General features: G+C 38.5%; 1 protein-coding gene across 3 annotated transcripts in view; it reads right to left on the reverse strand.

Moving 5' to 3' along the window:
* Window positions 1-17,840, reverse strand: part of SRGAP1 (SLIT-ROBO Rho GTPase activating protein 1) — a 141,823-nt gene that overhangs the window by 22,092 nt on the left and 101,891 nt on the right. Inside the window, exons 9-15 of one of the 3 annotated variants that reach the window (XM_027661865.1) lie at window positions 17,382-17,579; window positions 17,178-17,262; window positions 13,049-13,076; window positions 10,562-10,664; window positions 6,798-6,858; window positions 6,573-6,650; window positions 5,442-5,576 (exon numbers count right to left, since the gene is read on the reverse strand). In XM_027661865.1, the coding sequence (XP_027517666.1) occupies window positions 5,442-5,576; window positions 6,573-6,650; window positions 6,798-6,858; window positions 10,562-10,664; window positions 13,049-13,076; window positions 17,178-17,262; window positions 17,382-17,579 (688 nt within the window). Of the gene's footprint in view, window positions 1-5,441; window positions 5,577-6,572; window positions 6,651-6,797; window positions 6,859-10,010; window positions 10,045-10,561; window positions 10,665-13,048; window positions 13,077-17,177; window positions 17,263-17,381; window positions 17,580-17,840 lie in introns of those variants that run through there. The other 2 variants (XM_027661874.1, XR_003530687.1) reach the window with 2 other exon arrangements.

Here is a 17,840-nt window from a genome sequence, read left to right on the forward strand (position 1 = left end):
TCCTGAAATAGTGGAGCATATAAAAGGCAGTAAATATTCAAATATATAGATGCAGTGATGGAGAACAAAAGACTTTTGCAAGAGAACAATTGCTGGTGGTTTTCAAGTATTTTGAGACAACTGGACAGTGGCACGCTACTCGAGTTTAGCTAAAAATGCTAAAGAAGCACTGTACTTTTCCTGGTCTTGGTCCTACACATGGCCTCTCCTACAATGGAGGTGAGATATGGTTACCAAACAAGAAGGTTCAGGCTGGGAGCAGAGCTCAGAAACATGAGTTCTGGATTGTCTGTGTTCTACCACCCTCTGTTAGTAGCCAGCCTCCATGGCCCAATCTCTGTAGGAAGAACAGGACTGCAAAGATTTGGCAAAGGGAAGATATTATTGATCAGAACATATGGAAGGAGAAACCTGGTGTCAGCAACTAATGAACTGTGCTACAACTAACACCCAGTGCTGTGCAAAGTGTAAGCATATTTCACGGCAAGGGTAGCATAAAGGAGGAAGAAGAAAGCAAACAACAGTAATGTAAAATGTTTCTCTCCTTTTGGGACCACTGTTTTGAAGGTTAAAATCTAATGTGATATCCCTGTGTGGGGGTTACTTGCTACTTCCCCTTGGTGCAGTGCCTACTAGTAACAGCGTGAATGCCTAAGGCATATTTTACACAACCCGTGAATGTCAAATGGGACTGAGTTACACTCGCAGATGTAATTTTTATGGTCAATTTGCAGCTGACAAGTTATCTACATGCATATGTATTAGTGCTGAAGTTAACAATTTGTGCCTCTTTTCACTTTGGTAGATGAGTCCAATCCAGCCCAGAGATAGGTATATATTAACTCAGCCATGCCACTTACAGCTCCTTCAGATCTATTTAAGAAGGCATTACAGGAGGACAAACTCAGTAGTCTCCATCATCACTTAAGGAAGGAAACATTTCCTGTTTTGTTGAAACTTTTCCAGGAAGAGGTGACGATTCAGAATAGTTTTTTACTTTTTAAGTAATGGGCAATAGTTTGGAAAAAAAATAAAATAATTTCCCTTCATAACATTTATGCCTTTAGGTAAATGGGCACCACTGGCAGCAAGGGACTCGATAAAAATCAGAAGGAAAAAAGATGTAAGCTTTCATCCATCCTGTTGCCTTCATATATGAAATTTAAGGTAAGGGAGATGAAACCATGAAGAATTATAATGCTCTGCTAAGCAGTCTGAATAGCTGAGGTGTGTCTGCTGCTGCAGGGCACAGCTATGTATGTAAAAGGGAGCTGTAAGTCACGTGTATAAGAGACCACACCAGGAGAGGAACTGCAGTCCCCAGCAGCGAAGGTGAGTTACAGCCGGCCCTTAGCACAGCTTCAGCACCCTCTTACTCCATGTAATTCCTCTTACAAATACTTTGCTTGTCTTTGGCCCAGCCTGTTACTAAAGGGCAGAGAAGTAGTGCAGTGCAACTTCTCCACCTTTCCACTCCAACCCTGGAGTGCCCTCTAGATTACAGAATGCTGCTAGGACCAACCGTAGCCACTCCTTATGCTGAGAATGCAGAATTATGGCTCATAATCAGATGGATTCTTTACATTCTGTTTTATCTTTCATGCTTGCTCCCGCCCAAGCATATAATTTGGTCTAAATTTTATCTAAATCAGATCATAAGCCCAAACAGAATAACACTGTTCTCATGAGTCTAATTAATACAAATTGCCATAGAAGTCACAGTAATTTTGCATTGTTTCCACTGTATTTACAAAATGGAAAGCATTAACTCACAATACTCTATTTCATTTGGAAATATATGCATAAATGCAAAGGAATTCCTTGGTGGCTGTACTGAGGAAAGGTTCATTCTGCAGCTGTAAGCCTCAATTATGCTTGACATCCATAAATAACTACTTCATTTTCAAGGGTTTTTTCACGGACAACATTACATTTCCATATAAAATGTGTGACATTCTGCCCTTTTACAGTTTTATGTGAACATTAACTTTATGAATTTGCTTTCTCCCTCCTCCCTATCGCAACCATTTCTGCCAAAGATTAAGAAAGCACACTGACATTTATCTTCAAAAACTATTTGAAAACAACATAATGTTTATTCCTTTCCTCATTGTTTTTCAGACAGTGAATGCAGTTTGAATTAAGAGCATTTAAACCCTTCTAATTAAAATGTCAAAGTTTTCTGGACTTTATGTATCAGTTGTGATCTAAAGAAGTAACAGCAACCTGTGTTCTCACAGAGGAAAGAGATTCTGGCCCTGCTCCCATTAACAGGAAAACCAAGATACATAATAAGTGAGCGCAGAAAAAAGAAACCAATGCAACTATGATTGGTTCAAAGTCTGAAATAGAAGAAAAACCTTGCCTAGGCAAAATCTTTACTTTTTGCAAGATATCCAAAGCATTAAGGTTAAAATATAGCAATGGAAATGGTATTTTTTACCAACAGTTTATGACAGCATATGCCATATAGGTGCTTTGTAAACTAAACCGTGACAGGTAGTATATTTTGAAATGCTTGCTGGATTTTTTGTTTTGTTTGTTGTTTTTCAAAAAAAGGCATCTTACTCCCTGGAAGTGATGCACCACTCAACAAAGCACATAGAATAGGTACACAGCTGTAAAAACACTCTGCCTCAGGCTTCTCAGATAATCAGAAGATGTAGAAACACAGCCTCCTGTTCCCAGCGTATGGTTCTGGGGCTGGCTTGGGTGCAAGGCACAAGAGCTGTTTCTTTCTTTCCTCATACCATATTCAAATTCCCTTCACTGTGAAAACACAAAGTAAACTCACTCCAGCGTGCTCAGAGAGAAAACCTGCTTTGTCTATCATGGTCTGCTCTTACCTCTCCTCCCTCTGCTGAAAGCATTGACATGCCATTTCAGAGTGCCCCTAACGATACCCTTGTGAAAACCAAACCAAACAACAAAATCATCCTCCCCATGCTTCCTCCAAAACCTGCCAGAAAACAGATTTTGGACTCTTACAGTACATTATCAGGAAGAAAATCCTTTGCTTTCTTCTATAACAGCGATAGCAAACGTCAAACCAAGCAGAACTACTCAGTAATTATGCATCATTTTGACAAATTGTCATAGAGATGATAATCCAGATTTATGACACCCTCAGAGAACACTCAGACTAAACCAGGATCAGAGGGCAACACCTCTTTCTCAATAAACATTTGAAAATGTTGCTGCCAAAAGCAGTGACTTTGTTCCAGGCTATTGGTTGTTACTGATTTCAGTTCTGCTGGATGATACTACTATTCAAAGAAAAGGTTGTCAACTATTTCACAAGAAAATAATTCATTGCCTACTTGGAACATGCAATAGTTGGACATTCTCTACAGAAACCAAGACCTAACACTAGGGATCTAGTGTTCATGGCCTTTTTTCTTTAAATTCTTAATAACAAAATAAATACGTTTCTGGGATAACTGAACTGGAACTCTCTTTCACAGTGATGCTCTAGAGGTTGGTAAATCTTTCCTGCCTGTGTGGGTGCCATGTATATCTACATGATCAGTTCATTGAAGTTCTACCCATCTTTCCAAATACCCCGTACTCTTTTCAGAACCTTCAGAGGTGAATGGAAACCCTTTAAAATCATCTAAGTTCCTCTTCTTGGAACACATTTAAAAGGCTGTTTTGGGCAAGTATATTTGCATTGCCTGAGCATTCACTTGTATAATCTCTGTAAACGGAACACTCATTCTTGGTATTTTGAAATTTATTTTACAGTTGTATTTAAAGCTCTGCAACACAGCAGACTGCAATACCATCTCCATATATAAGAACCACCATTTATATTTTTCTTAATGCTTAGTCAAAATAATGAAGACACAAAGAGATCCAGTACACAGAATCTGACAGCAGAAACTTTGAAAAAGAGATCTGGTACAAATGTTTAATGATGAAAGTGATCAATAATTTGAACACTGTATCTAAGAATGTGGTAGATTTTCTGTAAACTGAAGCCATTAAATCAGTAAATTTTTCCAGCAGACGTGCTTTAATTCATCCAAGTTATGGAAATCGGCACAGGATTATTAGGTAAAGTTCTATCATTCCTGTCACACAGAAAATCACTCAGTCAAAATGATCCTTTTTTTAGATTTCAATTTCTATGACTTGCAGACATTTTCTGTGCTGTTGCACCACAGCTAGCGAAAGCTGAACAAAGATCATGCTTGCTAAAGAGACAATGCACCCCTCAGCATCAAGGATCAGTCTGATAAACTGAGGTTTTGAGATCCTTTAGAACTCCTTAGTACCACCAAGTCTGTAAAAAGCAACAGCTGCGCAAAGCCCTGAAAAAAAAAAAAGAAACACAAAATATCGCACATAGACCTGGTCACATGTGCATGATCCATGTACTTGTAACCTCCAGGAGGAATTACTACAATCCTCCCTATGTGGGAAGCAAACCACATGTGTTCACCAAGTAGGGAGCTGAAAAACACACCTGATCACCACCAGGACACATCAATCAGCAGTCCTGCCTGCTGGGCTGAGACCTCTGCTAAAATAACAGTTTGGAGAGAGCCTGACCTTATTAATATCCCAAAGGACTGGCTCTCGTTACCTGTGAAACTGTCTCTTTCTCCATTTGGTAGAAGCAGGCAAGTTATAAAGGAAGGGTAGAAAGAAGGAAATTCTTCCCCAAAACTAGCAACTCTGACCACTTCCAATGTACCCAGAGGGAACAGCAAGCCTACTGATGGTTGGCTTTGCCTCGCCCCTCCTCAACATTTGCAGGGATCCATGAACTGGAAGAGGTTTCGTGCATGTCAGAGCAATTCACTCACTCACTGAGTACTTCCTAAATTACCACAACCTCTCTGTGTCTGGCTACAAACACCAGCAGTGTTTGCAATGCTCCTCCAAGGCCTTCCATTACAACCTGTGTGTGTGAAGGCAAACCAGGCTCTCCCACAGATAACACTCAGCTGCTCCCCTCCATCCCTATGCTGAAGGGTTTTCCTGGTTGGACCACAGGTTTTGAGCCGAGCACAATAAAGGTCCAGAATCACACAATGTTGAGCAGTTGGTTACTTATTCACCAGTGCTGACTCCAAGCTGTGGGGTATGAAAACTTTTGTGAAAAGTAACACTCTCTTTGCAGGGTCATGGCTGCATCCCCTTCTGTCTGCCCCAGTGCACAGAAAAAAAATAATAATGTATTTAAATTTAACTATCCCTTGTATACTGAAAGATATTCTTCCTGCCCTAGTAAACAAAGAGTTGTACTCTACATTAATCCCAGTGGAAAAAGGGAACAACCACAGCTGCCAGTATGACTAATAACTGACCCAGACTGCTACAGATGGCAAAAAAATTGTCTCAGGAAAATGTGTGAAGTTAGCTCTTTCTTCAGGCTACTACTGTGTATCTAAAAGTAAAATTCTCTTGAGAAAGAAACAGAAATTTCTACTTACTGATACAAGAAATAAGATCATTAAATCTTTCCTTAGGAAAGACAGGATTTTCCAGCCCTCGGAAATAGAGCTTCAGTACTCCAGCAACTGAGTTAATGTCATGGTTACTTTGGTCATCTGCCAAAGGATTTTCACCTTAAAAAGTAAATAAAGTGAATGAAACACACATGCAGGAGCATTCTCGCATAGAACATTTTTATAAGTGAGTGACATTTTGTTTGTTTGTTTGGTTGGTTGGTTTGTTTTTAGTGCGTGGGAGGTGGCAATGCAAGCATTGAAGTAAGATCATAAACACTGATTTAGAAATCCCAGGCTATGATTAAACTAAAAATGGCAGCCTAAATAAAGCTTCCTTAAAATTACATAACCTAGTGATCTCTTAGGTCCTGAACTTCCAGCTAGGTATTTATGGACATGTTGTGATTTACAGTTAGTAAAATTAAAAAGCCAAATGTTTTTAACTGAATAGGATTTCTCAGACTTTTCTTTGGGACCTTACATAAAGCATATGGAGTTAGATCACCCTTTGAACTGGAAATGTGTCTTCATTCTGAAATATTAAAACATTCAGGAATATGTGCAACCATTTTGTTGAAACCCTAACTGAAGCTTCAGCCATGATTGAACTATTTTATTTGTGCAATTTTAAAGACTTAATCTTTATTTTTAAACACTTGAAAATGTATGTATTTTCCAGGATAACACTACCTAGGAGAAGCAGTTAAGAATAAGGCAGATTTAAAAGCTGCAGAATGGAGGGATGTGCCTTCAGTTGGCTAGTAAAACCAGCTGCTTTACATATCTTGTCAAAAACAAGACCAGGTTTAACAAGATATATAACAAATCCTGGGGAGAAAAATACTGTGCATATTTTTTCATGCTTTTAGTCACAAGACTTTTTGCTCAAAGGGTTTTTTTCATTAGCAGAGGATCTGCAAAAGTTTTTTTATTTCCTGGAAATTAAAAAACCAGCTTTTAAGACTCAGGAAAAAAGAATGTAAGATGTTTAAAAAAAATGTGCAGTACACAAAGTACATACAAACTGCTTAAAGAGACAAGAAAATAATTAGAATTTAAAAGATTTTTAAATGTTAGATATTAAGGTGCTCGAGTAAATGAAAATGCAATTACCTCTCTCAAATGAATTTTTAATATCATTGACTTCCACCTGGGAACCAGACACTCTAAAAATTCCCTGATGCTGAAGACCTGCAGCAAAGATGGGAGACAGTGGTGAAAAATTAATATGTTTTTTAAAATACTTTAATATCTATTTTAAAATCAAAGCTGTGGTGCTAAATGCATACCAAAAAGTCAGGGCAATAATGAAATGACATATTTTTTTTCAGAGCTTACCGTATAAATTTATAAATCTGATACAGCTTTCCACAATAAGAGGAATGACTTGCCCTGAATCCTGCAAAAAGGAGCAGAAAGAGTGAACTGCAGATCGGAAAGAGGAAATCTCCCTACTATGGTCTGAATGCAAAAATGCACTATCTTGGTCAATCCAGATGGCCATACAGTGCTGGCAAAAAAACATCTAAGAAAAAACATCACTTCTAAGAGAACTCTCTTTCCATTTAGGGAGAAAGGTAAAGGAACAGACGAAGAGGAAGGATTATGGTTCTTAAAATTATTCAACGGGGAAATTCAGGCTTCATTCTCTATCTCTGCCACTGTATCTGGCTAACACTGTATGCGACATCTAAGCTCATGCACGCATTTTTGATTTTCGAAGCAAAACGAGTTAAAGCAGTGAATTTACCTTTTTAGAAAGCTTATTATTAAGAATAACAATTCATGATGAAGATGATCCCTCTGCACCCAATTAACTTACCTTTCTTTTCCTGGTGGAGAAAATCCTACATGGACCTAATTACACAGGACCTAATTCCTTGAGGTGGGGTTTTTCTGTTGTTTGGATGAGTTTGTTTCGTTCGGTTTTTTGGTAAAAAAAGTTTATTGCGAACAAAAGGCTTTTCTGAACTTGTTGGACTATAAGAAATGATCTTGGAGAAGAGTCACCAAATGACACTGCACAAGGGTACCAGAATGTCTCCCTCCTGACCTGAGAGTACCTCTGTGCGCTCTGATGATTTGCATGTGCTAACATAGGGCAGATCATGGCCTAGCATACTGTTTCTGGCTGCTCTACATGGCTGGTAGGTCCTGGATAGTGAATTGCAGCTACTCTGAGCTAAGCATGTGGTTCAGCTGTCTCTTCTGTAGGCACAAAGTTACTGGGAAAGGGAGGTCACAGCCCATACCTCTCCACCTGCCACTGGCAGAGTTCAGGAATCATTGCTCCTCATCTCAGCAATGATATAGCAGCAGGTCTGTAGCTAAACTGTCAGTTACACAGAGATGTTTTAATAAAAGATATAAAACATTTTTGATGGGAGGGGGAGAAGATGATTATCCACTAATTTTCAGTGAGTTACTTGCATTTTTCTTTTAAACCACCTTTTTCCAAAAGGCGTCCTTCTGTTTTGGCATTTTGAAAAATGGATGTTTTAACCCAAGCATGTTAGTGACTACAAGTCATCAAATATCTATTAATGACATAAATCATATGATTAAAAATTATTTGGAAAAGTTGGTGCTTATGGTGGAAGAATTACTGCCTCATAAATAATTTTAAAATTTCTTGTCTTGGAAGCTATAATTTTTTTCCCAAATGAATTTCAAATACATAAGTGCTCAGAGAATTGACTAATTCATCTGAAAGTTTAATATAAAATCAGTCTGTACTATAAACCCATAAATTCAAAAGCACCCTGCAACTCAGAATTCACATTTCCTCTTACAAACTAGTCCTTCATTTTCATGCTAAATTACAGTAATGGGATGTTTATGAATTGAGCTCAAGTAGAATAAAAGCCAGCTACTAAAACAGTTTGAAAAATAACACAATGAAGCAATGAAACATTGCACTTCTAAGGTAACCTAACCCCCTGATCTTCTGTGTACTCCATGCTGTTTTAGTGGGGCTTACAAAAGACTGTGTCACTAATTATGCTACTTAAATTGTGGCTTGTTTGTCTTTTAATTTAAAACCTAGCAAAGACTGGCTAGCCAAGAACCAGTAATGTCTGGACAAGCATTATCTCTCTGACTTGTGTTCAGTAACAGTTAAACAAAAAAACCCATGGAATAGGTCAGTTACTAAACCCAGGAATGCTGTCATCTTCATCAATACTGAGCAGCCTGGCTGTCCAAAAAAGCAGAGTATTAGAAAACATGCACAGCATGCACCCATATCTTCTGTTAGTACATTGGTTCATGCAAAGAATGTAAAGCCCAGGAAAAGATAGTGTTTGCAGTAAGAAATTACGAAAAAAACCCAACCAACAAATTAATTTCATACCTTGTTTTGGAGAATCTGTTCAGAGCCACACAGAACTTTATACTTAAGTAATTCCTTGAAATAATCTAAACTAACAGCTTTGGCTTTTGGATCTAATGAAAGGAAAATAATTTGAAGTAACAATCTGTGTTGGTGAATGTCAAGAACAGTGACCATACTGCTGCTGTGAATTTAATCTGATATGTGTAGTCAGTGAATGTATGTTTGGGACTAATTGTAATTTCTTATGATGCAAAACTCTAACAAAAAGCAATTTGGTGAGATACTATATTTCACTAGCTGTAATCCTTTCGTGACTGTCAAAATGACTCATCTCTATCAGGAATTATATTGTCTTTGGGCAGAGATGCTGTCCTAGGGTAGCTCCCACACTGGCAAATCTGTCATAAGGCTACCAGCTTTCTTGACCTCTTCCATTTTGAAAGACTAATTATGTAGGACTCCCACTTGCAAATACGCCCTGTCACCCACTCTGCCATGTATTATAACCCCTTTCTCTGTGAGGGAAAATTATGGGGTACCATTTCTCCTGATTTGCTCTGTGCTTCTCTAATCCTGGGACTTCCGTTGTTGAGAATTTCTGCTTTTTTGCTTACTTTCATCCTTGAGCAAGAATCTGTTCATGATACTCATCTCTTTCATCATGTGATGATTTCTGAAAGTCTTCGCACTTCACAGCACCTCCTGCATAACAATAATAATAATTTTCCCTATAGTTGTATTGAAGATGGCTGAAAGCTTGGTTCAAAGACAGCTAAACTGGTATGGTGCCACTGAGCACAGAATTTGTTCTGCAAAACGTTTGCCAATAGCTATATTGAACAAGAAGGAAAAAAAAAATCCCTGTAACATTCAAACCCAATTCACAGAGCTTGCAGTCAGGAATTTTATTCACTGCATGTATAAATGTATTTTTATATTTCTTTTTAAGATTTCTTTTCCTTAGCAGTGTCAGCTACTGTCCAGAGGCACTAATTGTGATGGGCAGGTGCTTGTAAATGAATAAGCAAATATCCATCATTTAAGACTACAATCCCTCCAAGTATTGTGCTCTGATTTAGTTTTGCCTGCTGTACTCATACACTCATTTCTTAATGCAAACTTCTCCCTCCAGGTCTTTGAAAGAACTAATTTAGAGCCAGGCATGAATGCAACCCGAGAGCGAGGCAGAGCTGGTTCTCTTGTCACCAGAACTATACCTGATGTCTTGTGTGAGAGTTCCTTCGGCCTCGGCTAGAAGCATTATTAGAAATAAAAGTATGAGAAAGAGGAAGATAGTAAATACAGCAAAGATACAAGATCCAGAACAGCCGTGGTCACAATTTCACACAATATAATAAATTCCTAAAGTCACAGGAAATCAAAAGCTGGATATCAAACCCAGGGTAAAACTGCTTCTCCCTTTTCCACAGACTTTGAACACTGAATGTAGTGAAAGTGGCAAGTAGGAAATTGTGCTAAGTTGTGGGATGCACCACTACATCTTATCTTCTGCATGATGCTATGTTTCCTAATAAAAGCAGGCTGCCAATACTATTCCTACTGGATTAACAAAACTGTGGGGAGGCTAACATGAGAAACGAATCCCCTTCTTTCCCTTTGACTTCAGGAAGTATTATATTGATCAACCGGGAAAGAAAAGAGCCCCAGGACAGACTTAAACATAATGATCTGCCTCAGCTTCTGTGAGGTGGTGACCATTATAGTAAGAAGTGTTGATATCAGCCACTGGGGTGGCTAGTGTCAGTACCTTGATGAACGACTCCAAATCACCATTAAACAACTTAGCACTATAATGTGATCGGGGTCTGGGCTTCCTGTGTTTCTGGGGCTTAGGGGGAAGATTTGGAGGCCTAAGGGAAGGGAATATGATTACTGAGCAAGGCAGAATTAAGTCACACAATAAAATTAAATGTCTGTAAGCTCATGACAAAACAACAGAACATTATAAAGGGACAAAAAAACACAGTACTTATAAAATAAAGACTTTCCATCAGAATTAAGTGTAACAGTGATTAAAGAGTGGAGAACTCCCCCATTAAAAATGCATTACTTATGGATAAATAATGACATTCTTTACGAATCCCTGTTTTGTGGTTTTACCACATACATTTATTCCAAACACTGCACAATTGGAATGGTCTTTTTTGTTGTGGTCATGCATGAAATGTGCAGCAACCACTGGAATTCATCCTGCCAGCCGTGGCAGAACACAGACCACTCAAAGAACCTCTTATCAAGCTGAAAAGTTGCTTCATGCTGAAAAAGCTTCAAATGCAAATTAAAGCTGCTCATCACACTCCTAAGATGCTTCAAAACCAAACTGTCTGCATTTTCAAGTAGAGCCAGGAATGTTAAATAGCTTTAGCCCTACACACCCAACCATCAACAACTTCACACACAAAAAAACCCACTTTGCTAATTAGTTAAAAGAATTAAAAGAATATCAGCTTGAAACAAATAAATAAAAGCAGCATAACACAAAAATAAAAAGAAATGGAAGAACACACAAAACTCTGTTCTGCAAAATGTTTACCTAGCGTGTTATGCATGTGATGACTACAACTGAAAGAGATTACAGGAAATAAATATTGTTCTCTAGGTCACAAACTATTTTGTGAATGTCATGCCAGCAGCTTACTTAGTTCCTATGCACCAGCAGTCCAATGTTTCTATAGGTTTTTTGGGAATTAGCAAAAAATCAAATATTTTTTGAGAACCAGTGAGGAACAATAAGGCACAGTGGTGGAACTTTGGTCTGTTGGAGTACTACCTGCTGTTTTAAATTCATCTTTAAAGATATCTCTTCCCTTCTACAATTTAACTTTGACCTTGAACAACATTTCTGTTTGCATGTCTCACATACCGGAAACTTAACTGAACCTTGGGGCAATAGGCAGGTCCCAGCCAGAGCCCAGGAGCTGGTGCTGAGGAATGGATTGGCAGCCTCTGCTCCTCAGAATTTATTTCTCTAAATGATCAGCTGTCATTTAGAGAAGATACGACGTAAGATGGATTCAAGCTGCTCCCCCATTTAACTAAGATAAAATCATCGCCTAAGTCCTCCATCTTCTTTCAGCTGCTTGCACAGTAGGGAATTTAGGATGATGTGAGTCTAAAGAATTGCCTGCTTTGGAGTCAAGAAAGAAGGTTTTTCTTATTAGACATAAATTTGTTGATTTCCGTGCATTCCTGGAATGGTAGCATCTGGGAGCAGAGTTAAAGGTACAGTTGTCAGAATTAATGCCAGCAATTGGGAAGAATGCTCTGATTTGTTACTGCTTTTCAACTGATGTCATGTAATGAAAGTAGGTGAGCGAGTCCAACTTTACAGAGCTAGAAGACGTCATGGAGTGATGGGAGAAAACCTTGCATAAAGTCTGTAGGGATGCCCCCAGGGACATGGGGACCAGACAAGATGGTTCTTGTCCAGGAAGCAAAAAGGAGAAAGAGAAGGCATTGAGCAAGGCATGGAAAGGGAAGGGAAGAGTGAGACCAAGAAAGCTGAGCTGGATGTTCCTGCTGTCACCTGGACACACTGCCTGTAGCAGTGATACATACAAGTGGCAGCTGCAAATCCAAACAGTTGCCACGACCCCCCACAGTCCCATACCCTGAGTGTTGCAGCGTTCATCTGAGTTTGTATCTGGAGGTGGCTTCAAAGGTATGGCATTACACAACTGAAAAAGTATGTGCAGCACAAAGCAGGGAGATCTAACACTGTATCCCTTCTCTTCTGTGAATATACAGACCCATTTAAGCATCAAACACATGGATGCTGGGGGAGGCAGGTATTCGTGCCCAGAGCTAGGCTACCAAAGACATAGCCTATTGCCTAAACTGATCTTCCTACCAGGTTCTTCTGAACTGTGCATCCTGACCAAGTGAATCACAAACTGCGAGAGGCAAGGATCTCTGACAACTGGCACCAAAGTGCCCCCTGCAGCTTCCAAATTTGACATGTGATTCACAATTATTTTTAAGGATCTCCCAGTTTGTCGCACCCTTGACACTGGCCTAAGTTGCTCACAAGAATAAGGAAGATGAACAGTCTGGTCCTTTATCCATCAGCATGCTGAAACAGGAATGCTGAAAGTTAAAACACACATGGTCTGTACGTAATTTATGCAACAACAGCAACAATGTTATAAACCCTTATAAAGTTAGTCTAAAATCTGTAATTTCTAGAGTTTACCTTATTTTTAACCCTAAACCAAGCCAGATAAAAATATCTTACCTTGTCGTCATGTATTCAGCTCTGTGACCTAGAAAAGTTCAATAAACAGGAAATAATCATTTGTACATATCAGGGAGAAATTTTAATATCTAAATTACACTTAGCTAATTATTTTTGACCCTAATTTTCATGTTACCAGCAAAAGATATAGGATTACATAACAAACAGTTATCTACTATCTCCACAGTTCCATTTGAAATACAAACACAACCCATGTTATGGAACAACTTTTAAGAAGCCTGCCCACAGATTAAAGAGTCACTTGATACTGTAAATAATTTCAAGTAAAATTCCAAACAATGCCTATTGTTTGTGCTCATGTGTTTTAGTGGCTAAATCAGTATGGAAATAGAGCTGCACCAAGATCAGGTAACATCTGCCCCTGTGCCTTGTGCCTAAACCTGGTCAGTGCTCAAAATACAGGGCTCTAGATACCAGTAGCTATTGAAAAGAGTCTCTCCTCTCTTTTGTCTGTGCATTGCAGGAAAAAAGTACAACACTACCACTGAGAAACACCACAGAGAACTGCAGGGAATTGTAAAGAAGCAAATACCATATTTCAGAAAGGTTCCCGCATAACCTTTGCAAATCAACAGACCAGTAAGTCAGGCATATGCATTATGTCAATTCATCATAATGAAAATCAAAATAATGAAACAGAACAAAGTCCATGGCATGATGAGTTCCAATGAGCCCAGTTTTGCCAAAGGGAGATAGTGCCCTATTAATTTATTAGAAATCTTTGAACACGACAGTAAAATATTGGATAAAGGAGAATCAGTTCAATTAATTTACTCAGACTTTGAAAGGCCCCTGATAACTTTCTTCCCAAGAGGTGACTAAAGCAACTAAATAACTATGGATCAAGTGGCAAAATATTCTCACTGATCAAAAACCAGGGAAGAAAAGGGAAACTGAGTGGACTTAAATGGTCTCTTTTCATCACGGCAAAAAATGTAACAGCCATTTACTCAAGCCTTCCCATTAGGACCACTTATGCAATCCGTAAGGCATTTATTAATGTCTTGGAGAAATCATAAGGAGGCAGAACATTGTGCAGATGATTGAAATACTTTGGTATCAAGTCTTGACAAAACTGTGAAGCCCTTCAAAAGACTTAAAGACTACAAAGTGGCAAATGAAATTCACTATTAACAGGTTCAAGTAAGGTATTAGGGAAGAATTAAACACCTATGCAGTGAACAGAACTACAGATATGACTCTGAAAATCACTCTGAGCATCACTCGGGCTAGGTCTAAGTACACTGGTCAGTTCAAAAGTAACACCAGAAAAAGCTTGTCAGACTCCAGAAAGAATGAAAAGCAGTGATATGAAAAACATTATATTATGCGCCAACATCCAGATGCACCCAAAATACTGCACAGTACTGAAAACTCTAATCTGAAAATATATTTTGCAGTACCAGAAGAGTGCGGATCCCATGAAGGTGGCACAAAGAACAAGTTCTGGGAAAAATCTCTGATATTAAGACATGTAAATCTTGTTGCCATCCATTTTAGATAGGTGAAAAAGAGAGATGAAAGAAGAGTATGAAATATAACCTATCATAGAAAAAGAGTAAAAAAAGTATCTGGGCCACAGAGGCAATTTCTTTTACAACTCACTGTTTTCTTTCTTGCATTTCCCTTTGCTTTGTTAATTTGTTCTTTCAATAGATGAGGGTTAGGGTTAGGATTAATGTGAGTATCAGTGTGCTTCCTGTGTTTAGTATCAATTTCATTTAAGTATTTCTCATTTACTTTCCAAATTTGTAGATGCAGACTCAGCACAGAGCATTCCATCTATCTCTGCTGTGCAGATCATGAACATATATCTGCTGTGTCCATAAACAGCAGCAGACTGTAGCAGGCAGGTGATAAACTGGAACAGAAGCCAAATGCTATCAATGTTGTGGACACCAGATGGGAATCTGGATTTATTCAGCCTATGTCCTTACACTGTATAGGTTTGAATAAAAGCAAGAAAGCGTGCCAAAGGAAAACTTACAGTTCAGACAATCCTCTCCTTCTCCCCCATTCTCCCCTGCATTATTTAACACAGCACACTCTGTTATTTGTCTGCAGTCTTGCTGACATGAAAGTTCCCAGAAAAGGCAGTTTGAAGGGAGCAGGGGAGCAGTTCACTTCCAACAAATTCATTTCTATATTAGCTACAGTAATAACATTCCTAATATCACTGCAATTTGATCCTTTCAACCATCCACATTCAAGGAACTTTCAGAATCCAAGTCCTCCTTCCCAGGCACGTGCACTGTAATGCAGGACATGCCTCAACTGAAGGGAGTACTTGAACTTTTTCACCTGCAAAAATGATGGCTTTTGCTCAAAATATCAACTTTGAATGTAAATGTGTATGTTTGGGGTACTCTTTGTATGTGTTATGCAATGATGATGGGACAACAAATATGTGCCAAAACACTGTGGGTAACATGGATTGACTGCTTGGGGGTTACAGCTGGTGGGCAGAAGGGATCTCTTCAAACAGAACTATCCAAGTGTGCCTGAGCATGGCAGAATAGCCCAAACCTTAATGGCAATCTATCATTTAGATCACCCTGCTGAGAAGTTTTTCTTTAGTTTCCTTTCAAATAATTCTTTCCTTATTTTTTTCCAACATGTATTAGGCAACAGATTGTTTCCTTTGATCTTTCTCCCTTTCACTTTCTTTTTCCAAATATATTTTCTATGAGCTTTCAGAGGAAAAATTTCCCCTTTTTTTGACTGACGTCAGCTGCACATTGTTTTGTATGAATAAACTGCTCAATGCACACATTCAAAATAAAAATCCTATTAAACGAAAACTTCCATGAGAAAGAAGATAACATAATTAGTTGTCTAAAACCAGCTACCATCTTCTACAGTCCAGCCTTGCAAGAAAATGCCGCTTATTTTCTACCCCCAACCTCAGTCACTCTCTGGACAGGGGCTTTGTTTAGGTCACAGCCACTGAACTGCTAATAGCTCTTTAGGCACCTCCTCAACTGGATTTGTGAACTAGGCTTTTGCATTAAAAGCAAGAAGAGATGTGATTAACAATAGATACATGGCAGTAAAAAGAAAATAAATTGATACATCTTTTAGAGACATTCTCTAGAAGACAGGTCTCCTTTCTTGAGTCTAAACTTTAAATTACAGTCCTTAACCTTCAGGAGAGGATTTTTACTCTTTGTGGTGTAATCTCACTTCCTCTCAAGTCTGTAACACTGTGGGGCTAGCCCTCAAGGCTTGCACTGCAATTCCCCTTTTCCCTTTGGTCCAAGAGGAAGTGCCTGTTCGGAGGGCTGGAGCTGTGCATAGTGCCTGATTACTGCCCTAATTCAGCTTTATTTCATTTGATCATGGACGTCTGCTGACTTGGTTTAAATTTTAAGATGTATTTTTAAAAACTGTGGAGAGTGTTCAGGACAATGGATAATTCTCTGCTATCGTAATTTTTAATGCAATAATTTTATATGCAGTAATGATAATCAGCAGGTATAGAGCTATTCATTTAGTTTTCATCCATTTCAGTTTACAACATGCAAATACATGGTAGAAAATCAACATTAAGTCCACAAGAATCTCCCTTCTGACATCAGTGAGATCAGGATTTCACTTTTTATCTTTCATAAACGCTCCACTGAGTTTTTAGGTTGCAAGGACATTTATGTCCATGTGTTAGAAATGCTGCATTAGAGCGTCCATTATGAGTGATATATCCTGGATAATTCTGTACGCTTAAAAAATATCACTGTCCCCCAACTCTTAAAAAAACCTCAAGTCAACAGAAATTGTTAGGATGCAGAAGTACATTTTTCACAGCTCTTAAATCAGCCTGCAGAGACTGTGTCAGTTCTCCTTTCAGACACGAGATTTTTCATTCAACAGTTCTGTTTCCAAATATACTCACTTGTCTAAACATCTATGCAGCGGAAACTAGTATCTGCTGAAGAAAATAAAACCGATTTCTTGTCTGTACTCTTACCACTGCACCAAAACTATGACTAGTAAACATCAAATCTATGTTTACTGGACAATTAAGCTTTAAGTTCTGTAATTCTTTTCCTGCGTACCTTTAGCATGTCAGTGGGCACTGGAATCACTTTTCAGTTTATTGTGTGATATTTACCTTCTCCGAGTGTTCTCTGCAGCAAGTCATGTTTTGCCTGAAGTTTTGTGATGAGATTACTACCTTCCAGATATTCTCTGAATTTCTGTAGAGATGCAGATAAATCTATTACTATGTATGATACATATATTCTGGGAACTTCTGCATAATGTTTACTTCAGGTGTTTGGTCTGTATCACATGAATGAGGAAGCAACCAACATACCATGAAATAGAATTGCTCTGTTTCCTGCTGGTTAGCTCTTCTTTTTGCAATGCTGGGCTTACTCAGGTATGTCTCAGAGACTGTTGACTTCACAGACTCTGTTGAGCGACTGTGCTGGAAACACTCTGACACATCATAATCTTCAATGGTGACCATATCTTGTATTGTCTGAAGCGTAGCCTCTGTTGTTTTCTTAACCTGGTATTAAAAAGCACAATTTGCCAAATGCAATATAAATATATATAGAACAGCTTAGAAGATAAATATATATAGGAGCAGCTTAGAAGGGAAGCTTATTACTCACGGTAATTCTCTGGCACATTCCCTTCAAACAAACTGGTGTGTAAATGTGAAAAGTCACTATAACAGCTATCTAAGTAACAGAAGAATGACATGATTAGGTTTCCTGTCTAGTTCTCTGTTTTGCCATGGTCCCACAAACATAAACATACGCTTGTG

This window comes from Corapipo altera, unplaced genomic scaffold (genome assembly GCF_003945725.1).
Source record: "Corapipo altera isolate COAL_440 unplaced genomic scaffold, ASM394572v1 1, whole genome shotgun sequence".
Lineage (NCBI taxonomy): Eukaryota > Metazoa > Chordata > Aves > Passeriformes > Pipridae > Corapipo > Corapipo altera.